General features: G+C 44.9%; 1 protein-coding gene and 1 pseudogene across 1 annotated transcript; both read right to left on the bottom strand.

Moving 5' to 3' along the window:
• Nucleotides 1-2,888: 2,888 nt before the first annotated feature.
• LOC136489869 (NDR1/HIN1-like protein 10) lies at nucleotides 2,889-10,458 on the bottom strand. The gene is made up of 2 exons (XM_066486388.1): nucleotides 9,471-10,458; nucleotides 2,889-3,339 (listed from the first exon to the last, which is right to left on the bottom strand). Exon 1 carries the CDS (start codon nucleotides 10,373-10,375, stop codon nucleotides 9,473-9,475), a length of 903 nt encoding a protein of 300 aa, XP_066342485.1. The 5' UTR covers nucleotides 10,376-10,458; the 3' UTR covers nucleotides 2,889-3,339; nucleotides 9,471-9,472.
• A 3,896-nt stretch (nucleotides 10,459-14,354) lies between these two features.
• Nucleotides 14,355-19,513, bottom strand: LOC136489843 (exocyst complex component EXO70A1-like; annotated as a pseudogene).
• Nucleotides 19,514-20,115: the final 602 nt, after the last annotated feature.

Raw genomic sequence — 20,115 nt, 5'->3', positions numbered from 1 at the left:
TTGAACAAGTTATCTGCCTCATTGAGCTTAATCTCCTCCTCGTGAGAGAAAGGAGGTTCAATACGCTTTTCCTTGATCACGTGCTCACAACGCATACTAGTGAACCATAGCTTGGAGTGGACACGCCACACTTTATAGTTGGATCCATCATCTTTCAATGGTGGTGGTTTTAGTGACGCAGCAAAACTAGCAGCTGAAAATGACCTATCAAGTTTTTGGATTGTTGAACATTTGGTCAATTTACGACTTATATTAATCCATAAATACGACTTAAACAATAGTAACAGTACCACTAACCATACTATAACATCACCACTACTGCAGATAGTGTTTAACAGTGTAGCAACCAAGTGCGCTAAAAACGCTAACAGAATAGCATATGAACAATAGCGCACAGTGAGATTAGATTTATACCCTAGGGTGGGACTGTCAGTACCCGCGGACAGTGAGCCACCATCTTCTCCGTTGTTGGTGTTGGTGCGGCCACCAGTCCTCCTCGTGTCCACCATGTTGCAGAGGAGGTCGCGCCGGGAGACTCCTGTAGGTGCGGTGTCGGAGCAGTGGCACGGGAAGCTCCTGCAGGTGCGGTGTCGCAGCAGTAGCACGGGAAGCTCCTGCAGGTGTGGTGTCGGAGCAGTGGCACTCTCCCGTCAGAAAGCAGAAGCCCCCGAACAGGAAACTGCAGACGGGGCAGCAGTTGCACCGGGAAGCCGGCGCTCCCCAAAAACTTGATTCCCCGCCTACCCGTGCAGGTACACGCTTGACGAACAGCTCAGCGCTCAGATGTTGCGGAGAGGAGGAAGAGGAAGAGTTGGGTCTCGCACACCTGGAACAGGGGCGCCCTCCCCTCATTATAGCCGCGCAATTCCCATCTGTCCGTTAGGCCCTGTCGGGGGAATGAACCTGGACAGGGTGGTTGGGCGTTGGGAGTTGGCTGCGGCGGCTAGGGTTTTGGTTGGGCCAAGCGACAAAACCACCAAACCAGGCCACGGCCCATGGGAGTCGCGCGCGGGCGGCGCGGCTCGGCGCAATTCCCATCTGTCCGTTAGGCCCTGTCGGGGGAATGAACCTGGACAGGGTGGCCTCCCGGTTCTCCCTCTCAACTTGTCTATATGAGAGTCCTAAGACTTACTATTTAAGTTGATAACATTTTTAGTGAATTTCCCATATGGTACTAATCACTTTTCTACTTAACAATAATTATGAGTCTTTGAAGTTTATTTGATTAATTAGAATAAATAATGGACCTGGCCCAAATTAATCTAACAATACAACCCTCCTTACTCAGGGGTCTGTTCGACGCAGCTTCGTGCGAGTGGCTTGTCCTACACCAGCAACTGTAGCGGCACTATTGTCAAATAAGTTATTTTTTCTATCTCTCTCCTCACAAGATAAACATGGAGGCAAGCGAAACCCAAGCTGCTCTAGTATCCTAGAGCGGAGCCGGAGCCTAAGGATGTTTGTGAAATGAAAAAAAGGCTCGGAGCTGAAAAAAATAGCTTCTTTTAATTATGTGAAGTGATTTTCTATCGTGATTTTAAGAGTTTATATTAAAACATTAAAAATAATCACTTTCAGCTACAAAATCACTTCGGCTCAGAGTAAGACGGAGGTCTACAAAAGGGTTTTAAAAAATTAAAGAGAATCATTTTCGGCTACAAAATCACTTGGCTGAGCATGCACCAGGCAAGAAGGCAACGCACAAACTGTTTGGTGCTACCTAGGCTAGCTACAAGGAACTAGCTAATACTACTGATAACTAACACGTACTACTGTCCAATGCAATATCCCTTGCATTGTTATGGTCCCAGAGGATAAGATCATATATCCTCCGTAGCCCGTAGGACAACCCCAGCAGGCCATTCCCCACCAACCCAAGCAAATCCAAGATCATCTCATCCGTCTTCCTGTACCCGTTTCATTCCATTCCTCCACATAGCCTTCCAAACACGCAGGAACCTTCCAAACAGGAGCCATCTGAAGCAGGCGGATTCCAATAAACTAGCTAGTGGTGGCCTAGTCCTCTACTAGGGCCCCCCCCAAGCCGTAGATATCTTGGGTCTCCTCAAGTCATCTTCACAACAGAACTGACCGACCACCTACCAACCAAAGCTACATATGCAGTGGAGGTCAATTCCGTTGAGCTCAGGAAAACGAGACGAGGTCGTCCGATCCTCCGGGTCATCCAAGGCGTTTGGTCACCAAACCTCGGCCGCATCTCCCTTATCCTATCCAGCACCACGACGGAGGAGGGACGCACGAATGAAATTTGGTGTTGCAACACAAATGAAACTGATGTTGCACTGCACAGTTCGCTCTCTCTTCACATCCATCCACAAAGAAAACATACTGCTCCTATTCAGCTCGCTGAAATTTAGCTGCTGCTGCTGCTGATTTATTACGAGAAAACAAACAATATTTCTTCGACTAACCAATGCAGGTACGACGTGGTGTGGCACTGTGTTTCATTGTAGCAGCGTTTCATTGTACTACTACAGCACACTGCAGGCTCAGCGGTCGTTTCAGACAGGCCCATTGTTTAAGGCACGTGTAGAAACATGGCATGAGGCAGGGCCGCAGGGTCCAGGGCCACCGTATGAATCAAATCATCGACATGCCTGCCTGCCTGCCGGTCCACCACCACGAATTGAATGAATGAACATCGGACACCATTATACCAGCCAGGTGGTCTTAACTTGGCTTCATACATTAAATATAATTGATGAATGAAGCTATATAATGCCAAAAAAACTGCCTTGTTATGGACAGTACACCAGGCAGGCACAGCGGAACACATGAAGTTTGGGAACGGATCTGCCAAACCAAATAATTCCGGGCACCAGCTTCAATCAATGATTAGTAGGCAGATTAACACATGAACTACGAGATAGGACAAAGCACTACATCCATCCACCAGGTATGTTGGTGAACAGATGAACACATGACATGTTGATGTTATAGGTTTCAGCCATCCATCTCCAAGAAACCCGAGCTTGATTTCAAGCGCTACTTCAATGTACATCGTTTCATCAGGCTCCATAGCACGCACAGGCACAGATAACCAGTTAACCATGCATGCACAACAATTCTTGCCATAACTTTCACAACCATTTTTGTTGAAGCTATCATAGATACACAGACACTCATATTATAACCACCAAGCATGAATCTATTACTGCCAGGTAAAAAGCATGGTTACCCAGCTGGAATATTGCTCATCAGATCAGTGCCGACAAATGCCCCCGCTGCGCCAGTTAGCTTCTTGTACCTATGGAATATAAGTCTCCCCTGATCAGCATCCAGAGTGGTCAGCAAACCCGGTATGATGGTCCTCAACTCCTGATACAAGCAAACGATTAGCTAGGCCCAGGTATCATCAGAAAACAAGGTGTAAAGCATGCGTATAAACACTACTGTTGCGTTACAACGAAGAATCCTTTTTTTTTTTGTAACCTAGGGTATCCTCAAAAGAAAAGGCCAAATAAAGTTTGGGCCTGTGATGCCAGCATAGACTATAGTGTAGACACTAATGTGCTGTTCGGTTAAGCGACAGTAAACGCAACTGCAAAGGGAAATGAAAAGCAGCGCTAATGGTAACAGATTACAGCCGAGGAGCACCGGTACCAGCTTTCAATGGACTGGTATCCGATTACAGGGTAATGGATTACGGACCAACCTGAACCAATCGTATGTAACACAATCACTTTCCGTCATGTAATCCATTTGTGTTACAAAACCACAAACCAAACACTGTCTAAGCTACAACAGCAACACAGTTGACTAGAAACTACCAGCATATGCAACATAATGTGGTGAAGGGTGAATTAGTAAGTAGCCTATGCACAACAAAGAAGCAGCTCTACAGGCACCAAGAGTACCATATCCACTAGAAGAAAAAACAGAGTAGCAAGATAAAACAAAAAAGGCAAGAAAATAAGAAAATAAAAACAAAAGAAAGGTCTATAGGGTTCCTATATAGACCTAAGCAACGATTCATGTGATGCCCTAAGGCGGTAAACACATGTAACAAAGAAAGTAGTTCGGCCATGGAATCAAGTGCTTCGTCTGTTTCCTATGAGATGCATAAATATAAACATGTGCACTGATTATGCAGATATGCAAAGAGAACAAAAATAGCGGTTAAAACTCTAAAACGATGAAATATCGTCCAACAACCCAACATGGCATCCAATCCATTCATGGGATCCCTAAGGAGGTAAACACATGTAACAAAGGAAGTAGTTCGGCCATAGAATCAAGTGCTTCGTCTTTTTCCTATGAGATGCATAAATACAAACATGTGCATTGATTATGCAGATATGCAAAGAGACAACAAAAGTAGTGGCTAAAACTCTAAAACGATAAATATCATCCAACAACCCAACATGGCATCCAATCCATCATTGTGTGCATGAAAATGCTTTGCCAAGAACATTTACATGTGAGCTTCAGAATTATTGAATTGAATATTGAATATTTAGCAAGCAGAAATAACAATATGACCACATTATTTGTGAAGAATGAAGAAATGGACTATCAAAGTTCCAAGTTCCAATTCATGCTCAACTGTTCATTGCTCTTACTATGTCAGATGTACAGGTTCAGGCAACTATGATGTCTTTCATCCCAAATTCTAGCATCAACATAAACGGTTGCATTTCAGAATTCACACAAGCACTTAATGCATTCATCTGTAAGCAGTAGAATGCAACCGATTCATAGAACTGGTTCCTTTTTGTCTTCTGGCCGGTGATCAAGGAGGTGTCCCTAACTAGTGCTTGAACTGAGGCCACATCCCTCAAGACTCATTTGATGCATATAAAAACAGTTTGTAGCTAATGAGGCATTGTAAATATAACACTAAAGTGACAGGTTTTCAACATGAAATTGAAAAAAAAAAAATCACCTACAATCCATCAAAACATAAACTGTCAACAAATCACACTTCCCATCAAGGTTTACAGCTACAATCAATTCTAAATGGGAAACATCAAATGAAAGTACACTTGTAATTTTGATTGTTGACGAAATTTAGCAATACATTGCTAAGAATTCATGAAATAAAACAAGAAAAAATGCATCTATTGCAATGGAGCAAGGATCTGAAACCCAAACTATAGACACAGACAATAACTAAAGTCTCGCCTTACCAAGTATACCTTATATTCATCTTGCCTAAATTTCTCACTAGGGATTTTATAATACGAAGAAGTGGGATCTAATAATGTATAGATAAACAAAGCTGGTGGCTAAGTGATTCAGCCAGCATATTACCATTTCACATGAATTGCTACAAAAATTGCCTGTGTTGGCAATTGGAGCCATCTTCCCACCTAACCAACTATCACCAAAGTAGCATTTGATGTTTTTTAAATCATTGCATATCATATACACAAATCTGATAGGGCCAACCACACCATGCAAGAATACAGAACCATAAGCCAATCCCAACCTTGGTGCTGCTTGTGCTCAGTTCACCATGCATGGGTACAATGATTACAGATCGGACGACTAATCACGATTAATCGTGATTAGTCGTCCTTATCGTAAAAAGGTGCTCGATAAGGGTCCTCGATTAGTTTGGACCGATTAGAAACCTTATCGTCCGATAAGTTGCAACTAATCATGATTAGTCGTCCGATCAGACACACATGACGACTAGTTGGGCCAGTCGGCCCAGCTAAAGAATTCGGCCCACCTAATAGCTGGCCCATTAGGGTAAGATAAGAGTGAGTGTCTGAGTGACGACTGACGAGTGAAGGAGCTGGCTGCAGCCGCCGCACACGGCACATTTCTCTCTCGCTCTGGCTCTGCTCTCTCTTGCAGCTCCGTCCGCAGCGGTGCAGCTCCGTCCGCGGCCTGCAGCTCCCTCGCCGGCGCAGCTCCGTCCGCGGCCTGCAGCTCCCTCGCCGGCGCTGCTCCATCCGCGGCCTGCAGCTCTGTCCGCAGCGGCGCAGCTCGTCCGCCGGCACAGCTCCGTCTGCAGCGGCGCAGCTCCGTCAGTCAAGCGCCAGGGTGCGGACGATCTACGAGAGCAAGCTCCTGGAGCACGACCCCGAGCGCCACCTCGCCTGTCTCCTCCCCTGTCTCGCGCGGACAGCGTTCACGAACAAGGACTGCGGCAAGGGCGAGCGCGAGGCACAGTGGGTGGTAGAGCAGAGGGCACTCCACGGCCTGAACCAGCTCGCCACCTCCTCCTCCTCCGACCTTCTAGTCTGCAGCTCCGTCCGCGCCTCTCGCCGGCGTCCGCAGCATCAAGATGAGCCACCACTCTGCCTCCTCTGCCATGTTTACATATCTTTACATCATAATATATATAGTATATACATGGTCGATCAGGCCATCTAGGCACAAGGACGACTAAATGTCCGACTAGCCGATTAGACCGATTAGGACCGACTAATCGTCCCTTATCGACGACTAATCGTCCCTTATCGACTTATCGGTGGTCATACGACTAGCCTCGATAATACGATCTGAAAACATTGCATGGGTAACACAACATATTCCATTAAAGTGAAAAATAATCAATACAACTATAAACACTTTCCAATTCAAAGGTTTGCCAGGTAATAATAGGTTGGAAGTTGTGAGGTTCTCTGTTGCCTAACATAAGGGGATAGTGAGGCCAGGTCAAGCATCTGTTGGGTTCTTTAATATATTTCTCTATATTCACAGTACTCAAAGACACTTGACACCAACAGTCCAACACGTTACCAACATTTATTCATTTCCTCTTTGCTCATATCCAATTGTACAAACAAGGATATGAATGGAAGACAAATGCTAGCCCCTTGAAACCCGAACCGAGGCGACAAGCTTTGTGTAATCAAAACCTCCATTAGCCAATATCCAACACAATTTTGATGGGTTCATTGCACACTTTATAAATAAGATATAAGGGAGATACTAATGGGTTCGCAAACAAAGTTGTTACATAAGTGAATCAATCACCACCTTTATCATTTCAAATTAACTGTTTCAAAACTAGCCTGCCTAGGCGCTAAGAGCCAAGCTGCCAAATGCCTAATCACAACTAGGCACCTGGCATCAACGTGCGTTAACATGGTATTGTGCGGCCTTTTGCTTTAATTCGATTCTGGATGCCATGGGAAACGGAATTTACAAAATCAAAACTCCAAAAGAACTGTTTAATACAACTACTTATAAGTTTGACATGTTTTCCATTGCTTAACATAGGAAACTAGTGAACCCAGGGTTAGTCAAACATATGTTGGGCCTTTTAATACATTTTCTCTGTTTATAGCACCATAATGACACTGCCGTTGACATTTGACCTATGTTACACGGATACGTCCAGGAAGCCGCGTATCGCGTATCAGATACGTATCGGATACGGATACGTGTCCGATACGCCCAGGATACGTATCCTTGGAGTATCCGAATTTTTTTTATTTTCGCGAATTGTGAATACGTGGGCTGATACGTATCAGCCTTGTGGATACGGCCCAGCCCAGTAAACAACCCTTCCTCTGCCCTCGACGCCCTAGAGAAGAACGAATCGACAGGGAGAGCAGAAAAAGGAAGAGGAAGTGAGGAACAAATCGACAGGGTCGCAGATGCCGCACGCTCCGCTGCCCGCATCCGCGACATCCCCGTTCGGCGCTCTCGGCTCCGAGCTCCGAGCTCTCCGATTCGCCTCACAGGTACCGCCGCGCCGCTCTCGGCTCCGAGCTGCTTATCGCACTGCCGCCGATTCGCCTGGCCCAGCGAGCCGCTGCCGTTGGCCTCGACTGCCGATTCGCCGGAAGCCGCGCGCCGCTACCTCCACTCGCCTGGCACCGCGCGCCGCCGCTGCCTGAAGCTGCTCGCGCCGCGCTCCGAGGCTGGCCTAGGGTTAGGACCTGAGAGCGGATTGGGGATTTGGGGCTGGCTGAAGTCACGAGTGGTGGCATGGTGCCGCTGGGGGCTGGCAGAAGTGAAGTCTGCTCTTTACGTGGACTTTGGTGGGCCGTCGCTGGGCTGGACCTGAGCGGATGCTGCTGTTTCTGTGGTCCACATTATTCTTATTTTTATTTTATTTTTTAAATAGTAAACGTATCCGCGTATCGGGTTTTTTGGGAAATTGCCGTATCCGCGTATCCGTATCCTTCCGATACCGATACACGCCCCTCTTTGTAATGGGTTCCTCATCTTTGTTTTTGTCTCCTTTGGGGCCCCTTTTACCCTTGTAATTATGTAGCTTTCTCAGTTAGCTCTCCACTAACCACCCCCTGTACAGTGTTCCTTTTAATATATTTTGCCTGGGGTGCTTTGCTACACAGTTGGGTCAAAAAAAAAACATGCCACCACCATTAACAATCCCACGTTAACATTTTCCATCTGCTTTCATGCAAATGAAGTGGTGCACACGAACAAAGACATAAATATAAAACAATCAAAGGCTTTGTATTTCGCACGCCACATTAGAATCACACTTAGTATCACAACATAATGCTAGTCCTACGATCCACACACACACACACACGCACGCACACACAAAAAACAAAACAAAACAAAACAAAACAAAAACAAAACAAACAAAACAAAACAAAACAAAACCCTACACTGCCTGGAATCTGCAAGTAAGTCGAACTATAATTTGGAACCGAGGGAGTATACCTTATATTTATCTGGCTAAAATTTCTCACTAAGCATTTCCTAAAGATACGAAGAAGGGGATTTAATAATGCCTTGGCAAACACAACTGATGTCTAAGTGATTCAGCCAGAACTATTACTAGTTTCTATGAATTGCTACAAAAAATTGCTCGTGTTGGCAATAGGCATCATCATCCTGCCTGACCAACTGTCACCAACGTAGTGCTTGATGCTTTTTTAACCATTGCATGCACATACAAAAAATCTGGTAGGGCCAACCATACCATGGAAGAAAACAGAACAATAAGCCAATCCTAGCCTCTGGCGCTGCAATGACCTTTTGTGCTCAGTTCACCAAGAATCTTTTGCTTTAATTTGACTGCATGGCATGAACAGATTACACGAAATAAAAAAAAAACATTTACATTTAATAAAACTCTAAGTTTGCCATGCTTTCTGTTGCTTAGCATAGGAAATTAGTGAACCCAGGGTTAGTCAAACATCCGTTTGGCTTTTTAATACTGTTCTCTGTTTATAGCACCATAATGACACTGCTGTGACATTTGACTGCAACATGCCACCGCCATTGACAATCCCACCATTATCATTTCCTATTGGCTTTCAGGAAAATGACGAAGTTGTGCACACGAACAAGGACATAAGTATATAATACAATCGAAGGCTTTGTATTTTGTACACAGCCACATTAGAATCACAGTTACTATCACAACAAAATGGTAGCCCTACCTACTAAGATCCACACAAAAAATTACACTGCCTGGAATGCGCAAGCAAGATTAAGGTATAGATTGACAGAAAAAATAGAAATACATGATATAGGAGAGTAAAATCACCAGGACTACTACTAACCTTCACAACACGACATCACACCTTCTCGGCGGCCCATTGAAGGCAGCCTCAGTGGAATTCTTCCCGCGGAAAACCACCTTGACACCATCGCACATGACCCTCATGACCCTCCGTCGCGTGCGCCAGCCCCCTCTGTCGAAGACAGCCACGGCCATGAGCCTGACCTGGACGTCGACGGCGCCGCCGTCGCCGGTCTTGAGTGCGGCGGCGTCGTCGGACCCGACGTAGGCGTCCTCGACGACGAGGCGGAAGGCGAGTGTGGTGGTGTTGCCGGGCGCCTGGCCGAAGGGGGCCAGCGAGGCGACGGCGAGCGGGGAGGAGGGCGCGAAGGAGACGGACGCGAGCGGCGAGAAGTAGGCGACGGAGAGCTTGGAGTTCGGGTTGGCGGCGAGGAGGGCCGCGTCGAAGGAGGCCGAGAGGGAGGCGTTGGCGCGGGAGTAGGCGACGCGGGAGAGGGCGAGGGAGGTGAGCGAGAAGGCCGGCGCGCGCGGGCGGAGGAGGAGCCACACGATGAAGGTGGCCACGCCCAGGAGGAGGAACGCGCCCACGACGGCGGCGAGCAGGCGGCGCAAGCAGGTGGGAGGAGGCGGCGGGTAAGCGTAGTGGTGGTGGTGGTGCGGCGGAGGAGGAGGGGGCTGGGGGTACGGGTGGTGGTGGTGGTGGTGCGTCGGCGGCGGCGGGTGGTGGTGAGGCGGGGCGGGGTAGGGGTACGCGACGCCGAAGGCCGCCGGAGCGGAGCCGTTTGCGGCGGCGGGGGGTGGAGCGGCGGCGTAGTAGGCGGCGGCGGCGGGGCTGGGGTTCCCGTTGGGGGCGGGGTACCCCATGGCGGGCGCCGGCGGGGCGCCGCCCGGGGGCTTGGAGTTGGGGTGGTCGGGCAGGTGCGCGGAGGAGGAGGGCTGCTGCATGCTGGAGATCCGGCGGCGGAGGAGGAGGAGGACGGGAGGAGTGGCGCGGGCGCGGGGGGGTCGTGGTCGGTGAGAGCAGGCGAGCGGTGGTGGCGTTGTGGGGTTTGCTCTCGGTTCGGCGATGGATGGTGATTTGGGATCTCACTACTCACTGCTGGAGTCCGTGAGACGGCGGCAGCAGCGCGGGAGGGGCGTCCTCTGCGTGCCTCCTTTTCCTGTTGCTGTGCCTGCGGGTCGCGCGTCGGTTCCTTCCGTCCGACTGACAGGTGGCCCGCCGGAGATTGGGACGTCGGCGAATAAATCCCGTTCCGTTTTTTCTCGAACGAATTTGTACTCCCACTCGTTCATTTGGACTCTGGCGCGAGACATAGGTTTTATTATATATATATATATATTTATTTACCAACCCTGTCCTCAAATCCAAGGAATTCAAGTGATTTTTAGGCAAAAAGATCAGTTTTATTCCACGCTAATTAGGATGGGAGAGCGAGGGTGATTCGATTCTTATTTTCCTTGGTTGTTGACCGGTTGTTTTGGGTGAACTTAGAAAGACACCCGAGTTAAATTGAAAGCCAAAGAAAAAGGATGTAGCAACAGTGTAACACTTAGCGAAGGATGGCGTGCACAGCGTACATGTTAATTGGAAGGAAGGATTACTTGACATGACATTCAGTACAAAATACCATGGACAGCTTGCATATTTAGATTGAAATGTAGGATTGCTTAACATTTAGTGAAGATGATGTAGATAACTTGTACATTAAGATTAAAATGAGTTTGCTTTTATAATATATATATAAGATATGTGGATATAGATTATTTTTGTCAAGTTCAAATGAGTACGGGGGAGCATTCGTACTTTGCCAATAAATTATGAGTAAAACATATCCTGGTTCTCTAAACTTTCTTATATTTTTATCTAAGTCGTGAAGTTTTAAAGTGATTGTCTGGATTCTTTAGCTTTTCAAGTGGTTTCTTCTAAATTCACTCTAGATTCAATCATGAACCTGAATTCGCACTTAGATAAACCATGAATAAACACTTTAAAAATTCATAGACTCAGTTGAAAATGCTGGAAAAGTTTAAAACATGTGGTGGACAAAATACTATACAGTATTGGAGGGAGTACGTGTCAGACGGCAACCACAAAAAAAAAGTAGTTTTTCCTTATTGTTTTCATTATATTGGCCATTTCCCTATTTGCTGTACGGTGACGATTGTGAGCACAAGGCACAAGCCAAGATATGGGCAATTTTTATTTTTTAGGGATAATAACTGAATCATTGTCCGTTGACGTATACGCCGTACATTTGAGCGAGACAATCCTGCAGCCTCGGAGAATGTGTCATGCACACCCCCACTCAACTTAATCCGGCTGCTATGCAAAGGATAGTCACAACCATGTTGCACGCCATAGACAGTTACAACACAGTGCATAAAAGTTTTACAAGAATGTTTAAGGCCGGTCACAAGATTGCCATATCCATCGTATAAAACCAAATGTAATATAAATAAAACACTCGCTCTTAATGAAAAGTTTCATTATATAGTTTAATAGACATTTAATTTTATGGCTTACAGAGAGTTGGTAATCGTGGCAACAAGAAAGTTTCATCCCCTATAAAACTCACTTCTTCTCGTTCTTCTTAAAAACATTGGTCAAATTATCAAAAACACTATATGTGACAGTCTATTAAATGCAAACGAAAACTTTGATAAAACTCCTATTGAGACTGGCCAAATTTTGTGTTAAGTTCACGAGGTTTGGACAGCGGAATGGAAGGATCAATCATCGCTCGCGCAGTGTTATCATACTAGTACTACAATAATACGTAATAACAAAAAAAACATATTAGGAAGTTTTCGTTAAAAAAAAACATATTAGGAAGCGATGCGGTGCTCATGAAGGAACTTCGCTGCGAGTTGCCGGACTGATTTCGAATTTTTAAACTTAAGAAGGGGCGGAAACGGTCATTCGGTAGTTTTTCTCGACCTGACTTGCAGTTCGAGGGAGTTCCATCGATAAGCAGCTGAAATGGAGGCCAAAAGCGAGACGACCAGATCGAGCTCTCTGCAGGCGTGGCGGTGAATGAAAAGAGTCACAAATCACAAGAGGAATTTTTGGGTTTGCTTTTTAATTAGGGTAAAGTATAATTTACACCCTCCAACTATCGTCAAAGTATAGATTTCAACCTCGAACTTCAAAACCGGATAACTTTGGCCCTCCAACTCTTGAAAAAGTTCAACTTTCATTCTTCCGGGCGGTTTTGCGTATGAACAGTACTTTTGATATTTTCAGGAGGAGTCGAAATTTTATATTATTTTTTTAAGCATCTTAACGTCCTCAAATGAAAAAACTCAAAACTATAAAGATATAAAAAGTATTTTCATTTAACTCCATGCAAATAATATATTAGTGCTCTAATGCGGCAAGCGCTAGTTGACGATTATTATGGTGCTGAAATTCTATATTATTTTTTCGAGCATCTTACTGTCCTCAAATGAAAAAACTCAAAACTACAAAGTTGTATATTTTATCGAGGTCTACAATTTACATATAAAAATTATCTTCATCCGCTATCGTATTGAAGGATTTTCTATTTTTTTAAAATTAGAGTCTCATCACGCGACAAAATATATTATCGCGTGATGAGACTCTAATTTCAAAAAATAGAAAACCCTTTAATACAATAGCAGATGAAGATAATTTTTATATGTAAATTGTAGACCTCGATGAGATCTACAACTTTGTAGTTTTGAGTTTTTTTCATTTGAGGACAGTAAGATGCTAAAAAAAATAATATAAAATTTTAGCACCATAATAATCGCCAACTAGCGCTTGCCGCATTAGAGCACTAATATATTATTTGTATGGAGTTAAATGAAAATACTTTTTATAAGATCTACAACTTTGTAGTTTTGAGTTTTTTCATTTGAGGACGTTAAGATGCTTAAAAAAATAATATAAAATTTCGGCGCCTCCTGAAAATATCAAAAGTACTGTTCATACGCAAAACCGTCCATAAAGATAAAAGTTGAACTTTTTCAAGAGTTGGAGGGCCAAAGTTATCCGGTTTTGAAGTTCGAGGTTGAAATCTATACTTTGACGATAGTTAGAGGGTGTAAATTATACTTTACCCTTTTAATTATTGGCACAAGAAAGACGGATTCGTGAGATTTATATATCATCAAAAAGGTAAAATGGGAATGAGATTTCCCCTTTGTATAAATAAATAAATCGACACCGAAAGATACAGACCAGCAAGTTCCCGGACCATCTTTACGTTATTCCAGTGAAACCATGGCATCGTAGTGGCGCTAACAGCAAATCGTGTTAAGCTTAGCAACGTCCTTTGCCCGATCCGTCACTTGCTATCTACTCCTACATAGAAAAGTATATATACCAAACAGCAAAGACGTTTGCTTCCTTCTTTATTCTCCTTCGAGTAGGATCGCAATTCGCAAGAAAAGAAGAGGAAAACGCTACCACCTCTTTTTCCCCTCGTCATAACTGCCGCTGAAAATTTAGGTTCATGGCATCGCTTCAATTGCCACTATCATCATCATCTGTCTTTCTTAGGGAACAGTTTCATTGCAACATAGGGTTCTACTCATGAAAACATACTCTACAGCACCAACAAAAAAAGGTTAGTTTTGGAACCGCTGATTGTGAACCCACAAGGCCACAACGTAGGTTTCATTTCTTTTCCTAAAAAAAAAGGTTTCATTTCTTTTGACTTTTTAGGTGAACAACACGGTATAGTTAACTTGAGGAACCTCCATCAAGAAAATGCCACCAACACTTTTTCGCCGTTAGCTTTCCGTGTCAGCCACCCAAATGGAGAGAAAAGAAACTTTGGCGTGCTTTTTCTGAGAAAAGAAAATTTGGTAGTGCTCGGCATATATATCTATATTATATATATGCAGTGAGAGAAAGACCGGTGGTTGCTTCGAAAGAAATCTGTGCTGTTGAACTTACTGGCATCTGGATGTACTCATGCCGTCTCTCTCACTCACTGTTGCTCAGCGCTTTTGCTCCGCCCATTGCTGCCCTTCGAAGAACTGGCTGAGAAGTCGGTCCACCGCTTCCGGGCTGTACCGAACGTACTTCTGCGGGTTCTTGTTGTTCTCCACAAGATTGCTGCAAAGTCACAAGGATACTACAGTCACATCTTACTAGCACTGCTAGTTGCAGGATGTAGCAAATTACTGGCAATAGAAGGCATTCCATGTTCTAGTAAAAGAACAGGAAAACTACTGTCTTAGCAGCCGACTAATGAAATTGTTTGATGATGTACCCAAAGCGTTTGATAAAAGATCGATAGGCTGGCAACAGGACTTCGGCTACAGCAAGCCTCAAGGATTCTCGCAGCTCTTGATCAGGTACGATCCATTGTGATTGCTTCGCGTGGAGCTCTTCGAATTGCGTATTGAAAGACTTAAACCTGACAAGGCAAAAGACATTGGAGGGTTATTGATTTCTGTTGTTGCGTAAGACAGTTAAAAACGTTTTGCCTCCAAGCACTCACCGTTCTTTGATCGTGGCTCTTGAAACACCACTGCTGGTCAGGTCACCGCTGCTGCCCGCGCCTTGAACAGAAAGTGTCTGAAGAATCTAAAATAACAGAAGCAGAGCAGCCACAAGTCAAGTGCAATTCTATATGTAACTGTGTACGATAATGCAATAATACATTAATACATAACAAACATGCTAACTGATGTATCCAAAACTCCAATGGACATTAAAGAATGCCTTGCCAGGTAGAGGAAAACTATAAAAACGCCTACAAACATTAAGTCCACGCCAGCTCAGCATTGCCACACATTTTGCTTTACTAAATATAAAATGGCATGTGTGTGCATAAAGTTTCTTAATAGTGGATGTACAAGAGGGACTTTCGGACATTACAATTTCTGATGAATTGAAGGGTCAGACCATACTTAATAGAGATCTACTTTGTAAGCTCAGCCTAACTTCACAAAAAATTCTAACTGCAGCAAATGTATCATGTATAAGGAGCGATATTGTACCCTCGTTATGATTTATGATAGATTGAACAGGTATACATCCATGCTGTATTCACAGAGTGATAGCCACTAAAGAATATTGATTAAACAGCAGTCTGATCAAGACAAAAAAGATACATTCCCTAAAGAGGGCCAAAAGGGGATTGCACATCTAACATCATGCAGCCAAACAAAAAAGCAATATGTCATGCACGATCCTAGAAGATTTAGCCGATCCACTAACCTTTGCCCAAGCAACGCGTTTATACTGATTGGCATTTTGCTGCACAATCCTGCGATGTCTCTGAATCCAGTCATCACCAAGTATATCTTTTGCTTCTGATCTGAGGCAACAAAAGAGATCATTAAATGAACAGGCTATCATAACATAATACGAAACAGGTCTTGTAATAAACACAGACATACCTGCGAACAGATCTAACCATATAGTGGATATTGTTCATAAGAAATAAGTATGTCAATGCAGGATCCTTATACTGTTTAGATTTTCCATCTAGGTTATTCTGTAGGGCCTGCATTATCCTTGTGGTAACAGCAGCAAGCTGAGATTCTGCCTCAGTGCCACTATCAAATTCCTGAAATAATAGCTTCAATGTTGACTGGTAACTGTTCAAATCAGAGTAACATTTGTTATGCATGAAATTTCAGAAACAACAACAGGAAAAGAATAAACAAATGCGACATTGCTTCATGAGTAAATGAAAAATACAACTAATTCATAACCAGATAAATTCTAGAATCTAGAAAGTGCCCAAGTTTGTTAAGAAAAGCAAGATCAAAAGATGTTATAAATAGCTTCGTATTGGTATTACAGCCTATAGGCTGAACTTCCCTGATTCAAATTTGTTCAAAATCTTATTCAGTATTGTGGTACAATTTTGTTTCCTAAATGAACCAGCCTGTTAATATTAGCACTTGGAAATCCTTTCTACTTCATCAAAAACTATGGTCTTGAGAAGATCAGAAGCATAAAGCCCCATAAGCCACAGTTAAAATAGTGTTATTAACAGTAGGTTAGTCAAACTTATGTGATCAACAATTTTACATGTCCATAGATTCACAACCAATATGAGAAAGGGAATACTTACTCGAATAGGAATTTAACATAATTAATCACATAGCTAGTCAAAGGATGGACTGTTCCGTCCTGAACAATAGTTTTTGAAGCATCTTTTTCAACTGCCTCCTCAAAATCTGAAAATGTTTCCTGAGCAGTCTGTGCCAATCGCTTTGTTAAGCTTGATGCAGCTTCACGCATCTCAGTGCAAGGTTTGCCTTCAAATATTTCCTCAATCTGATAAAAACAAGGGATCAAGCAAAGGTAGGTATTGACATCTTTGTAATCATCATCAATATCAAATAGTTTAGAATCACAGCAACATAGAAAAGTATGTAAAATTTGGGTAGTCGGCCTCTATGAGGTACTTCCAGAATACCTCTGGTTGAAGTTCACGCATTACTTCATACATGTCGAGCAACACAAACAGCTTTTCAGGGGACCTTTTGCTTTTAGCAACAGCATCTCCAAAGCTGAAAAGAGTTATAATACTATTTGCTGTCAGTTCAGCAAAACAATGGCCCTTGTTAAAGTTGACACCATCAAAAATCTGATCACAGATTTTTCTTTCCCCTGATAGTAATAATTTGACCTGTTTGAAAAGCATAACATTGTTAACTTGATGCTGAAATGGACATACATAACATGAGTACATTTTAAGAAGGATCCTCACCGCAATTCGCATAAAGTGTATCCAGTTTCCAATTTTAGCCTCCAAAGCCTCCCATTGCATTTTTTGCACATCATCTTTGGTAAGCTTTTTCCACTCCTAACTTCCGAAGGCTCACTTCTAGTGCTGAAGCACGGGAATCATCTGAAGGAAAAGGGGGGAAATAGATTGAATTATTAAAAAGAATCAAGTGTTAAAATCCCTATTCAAGGACAGAAAGTGCCATCGAGAAGGAACGAGCTCAGAATAAATGTAAAACAATAATAAAGACAACCAAAGCCTACCTGTAGATTTTGTAGCAAGTTTGCTGATTTCCAGCCTGAACCAACTGTTGAGCTATGTCATTCATGAGAGGCAATATTCTGGGAGGAATTAGTGTTGGGGTCCTGTATACGGCAGTCTCCAAGCCTTTGGATGGATGATCAGAACGGCCGCCTCCATCGGCCTCGTGATCACCTTTTGTTGGCCGCAGAGACTTGGGTAGACAGTCAAACAGGCGATCTGGCTCGATAGGTTTGCTGAAAAGAAAAGAAAACGACAATCAACACAATTTTTTTTAGGTAAGAACAACTTCAGGCCTCAGGCTTCACTAGAAGAACACAGTGATAAGTTAACTGTTCTTTTGCCATTATATGGAGGGAAATAGATGATGGAGACCTTCATGAGTGGGCCTCTGCATCACTAGATGCACCAGCCATAAGTTAACGGCCTTACCTGTATGTACCCATCAGCTGCTTAAATTCCTCTTCAATCTTCAGAGTAGACTTAGCTAACAGATTGTTGACATGATTCAGAACTCCTTCACTGCTCTTGAAGTTCTTATTCGAGGAAAAGAAGCGAACGATGCCTTTCAGCACATCCACTGCCTCCAGGTAGCTCTCCAAATCCTCATGGGGACCCCTCAATATGGTTGCCTCAGCCTAAAGCACGAAAGAAAAAAAAAACACACACACAAACTAAGGGAAGATGCTAGAATAGCAACATTTGAACTCGAAGCCTGACCAGAAGCCAACAACATTAACTTGCAGGATTACTATACTTTCAATGCAAGGAGTTCAGTTAGCCATCAATTTTACAGTTCAAGATGATTTTTTACAAAAACAGCATCCCATTCAAAAGAAACATTATAATTATAGGTAACTCATTATGGTAACTCAATCTTTAATCTCAGTAAATGGTAAAATTATCACTGACCAGATTACCCTAAATAACATAACCTTAAATAAACAGGAGTAATATCCTTCCATTCGAGAACAGTCATTCTGTATCAATTATTCCTGCATTGAGCTTAATTAACCGCACATACAGCTTAATCGTGTTAAGCCAAGACTAATTAGCTCCGTCCCTTATTACAGCACAAAGCACCTGCCCGTTTGCACATTCAATTGCCCTCAGATCCACACAATGGCCACAAGAAAACATATGCAATTCACCCCGATTTCAGCTAAAGGACTAGCGTTCTGACTTCTGAGAGAGGATGAACGAACGCACCCGGCGGGCGAGGTCGAACTGGGAGAGGATGCCGTCGGCGGCCTTGATGGTCCGGTCGATGTTCTCGTGCGCCTGTCCGGATCGCGTGCGTCCTCACCTGCAACCCCACCACCAAGTACAGAGGGACACAGCCATCCCCGCCTCAAATTTCATTCCATCCAACGAAACGAAGGCGCGACGCGTTCGAAATGGCGGGGAAGGAGACGGGGCGAACCTGGGTGGGGCGCATGGCGGCCTCGAGCGCGGAGAGGCGGTGGTCGAAGGAGCCGAGGATGGCGACCATGCCGTCCGTGTTCCCCTCGCTCCGCCGCAGCGAGTCCCGCAGCATGGTCGCCCGCCGCGACAGCGCGTCCATCGCCTGCGGCAGCGCCGCCACCGCCATCGCGGACGTCGGATCAAGCGCGGGCACTTCTCTCGGGAGAAGGCCGGGGAGATCTCGGCAGTCGGCACCGAGAGGAGAGAATGCGCCGAGGGTCAGGGCGGCTTTGGCCAGTGGACGAGCCCTGATGGAAGAGCGGACCGTGCGGCGCCTCGATGGTCTATGGGAAGCGACGATTCGGTGGCGGTGGCGGTGCCGTGGTGGTCGGCGACGCGTGGTGTGTCGCCGTGGACGAAGGAGGGAGGGCAACAAGGAGGAAGAGGCGAACGCCCCCGCGAGATTCGTGCGTGCGTGCTGACTGTTGACCCCGCGGACGGCTCGGATCGCAGGTGGCTCGTCGGCGCGGTGCGCGGATGTGGACGCGCCCGTCGTGCACGGGAAGGGAAGGGAGCAGCCGGTGGGCAGGGCGGCGGTGGTGGTCTCGTGATGCGTTCCGTGCGGGAGCGGGGAAGCGCGGGACGGAGGCAACGGAACGGAACGGACGGCTAGGATGGGCTCGGTCGGTGCGTGGAGCGGCGGGTGTAGGAGGCGGTGGGGTCCAGCTGTTGGTGTCGGCCGCTCGAACGTGGGGAGAGGCTGGAGCCAAGCTGATCGAGTTGTGTGGACCCGGTCCACCGCCGCGCGTTATCTGGTTCTGGATATTGGGATGCTTTTTTTTTTTGGAATTGCACCCTCAAGATTTGAACATTATTGTTCGCCTTTATGATACGGAAATGTAGGGCCCAGGGACAGGGGAGTTGTCGCTCTCCAAACGTGCCAGTGCAATGATCGTTTGGGAATGCATTGTGTGCCGTAGAGCCATTTGCTCCACAAATGTGCATGGTTAGTTATGCTTGTGACTTGTGAGACATTTGCTTAGCTACCGCTTTATAAGGCCCCTGTTTGGTTTCTACGGACGCTCCTAAAATTTCTGTCACGTCGAATGTTTATACACATGCATAGAGTATTAAATATAGACTAATTACGAAACTAATTACACAACTTACGACTAATTTGCGAGACGAATCTTTTAAGCCTAATTAGTCCATGATTTGACGACGTGGTGCTACACTAAACATGTGCTAATGACAGGTTAATTAGGCTTAAAAAATCGTCTCGCAAATTAGCCTTCATCT

This window comes from Miscanthus floridulus, chromosome 10 (assembly GCF_019320115.1).
Source record: "Miscanthus floridulus cultivar M001 chromosome 10, ASM1932011v1, whole genome shotgun sequence".
NCBI lineage: Eukaryota > Viridiplantae > Streptophyta > Magnoliopsida > Poales > Poaceae > Miscanthus > Miscanthus floridulus.
Note: the sequence above shows the minus strand (reverse complement) of the source record. Positions and strands in the feature narration are given on the sequence as shown.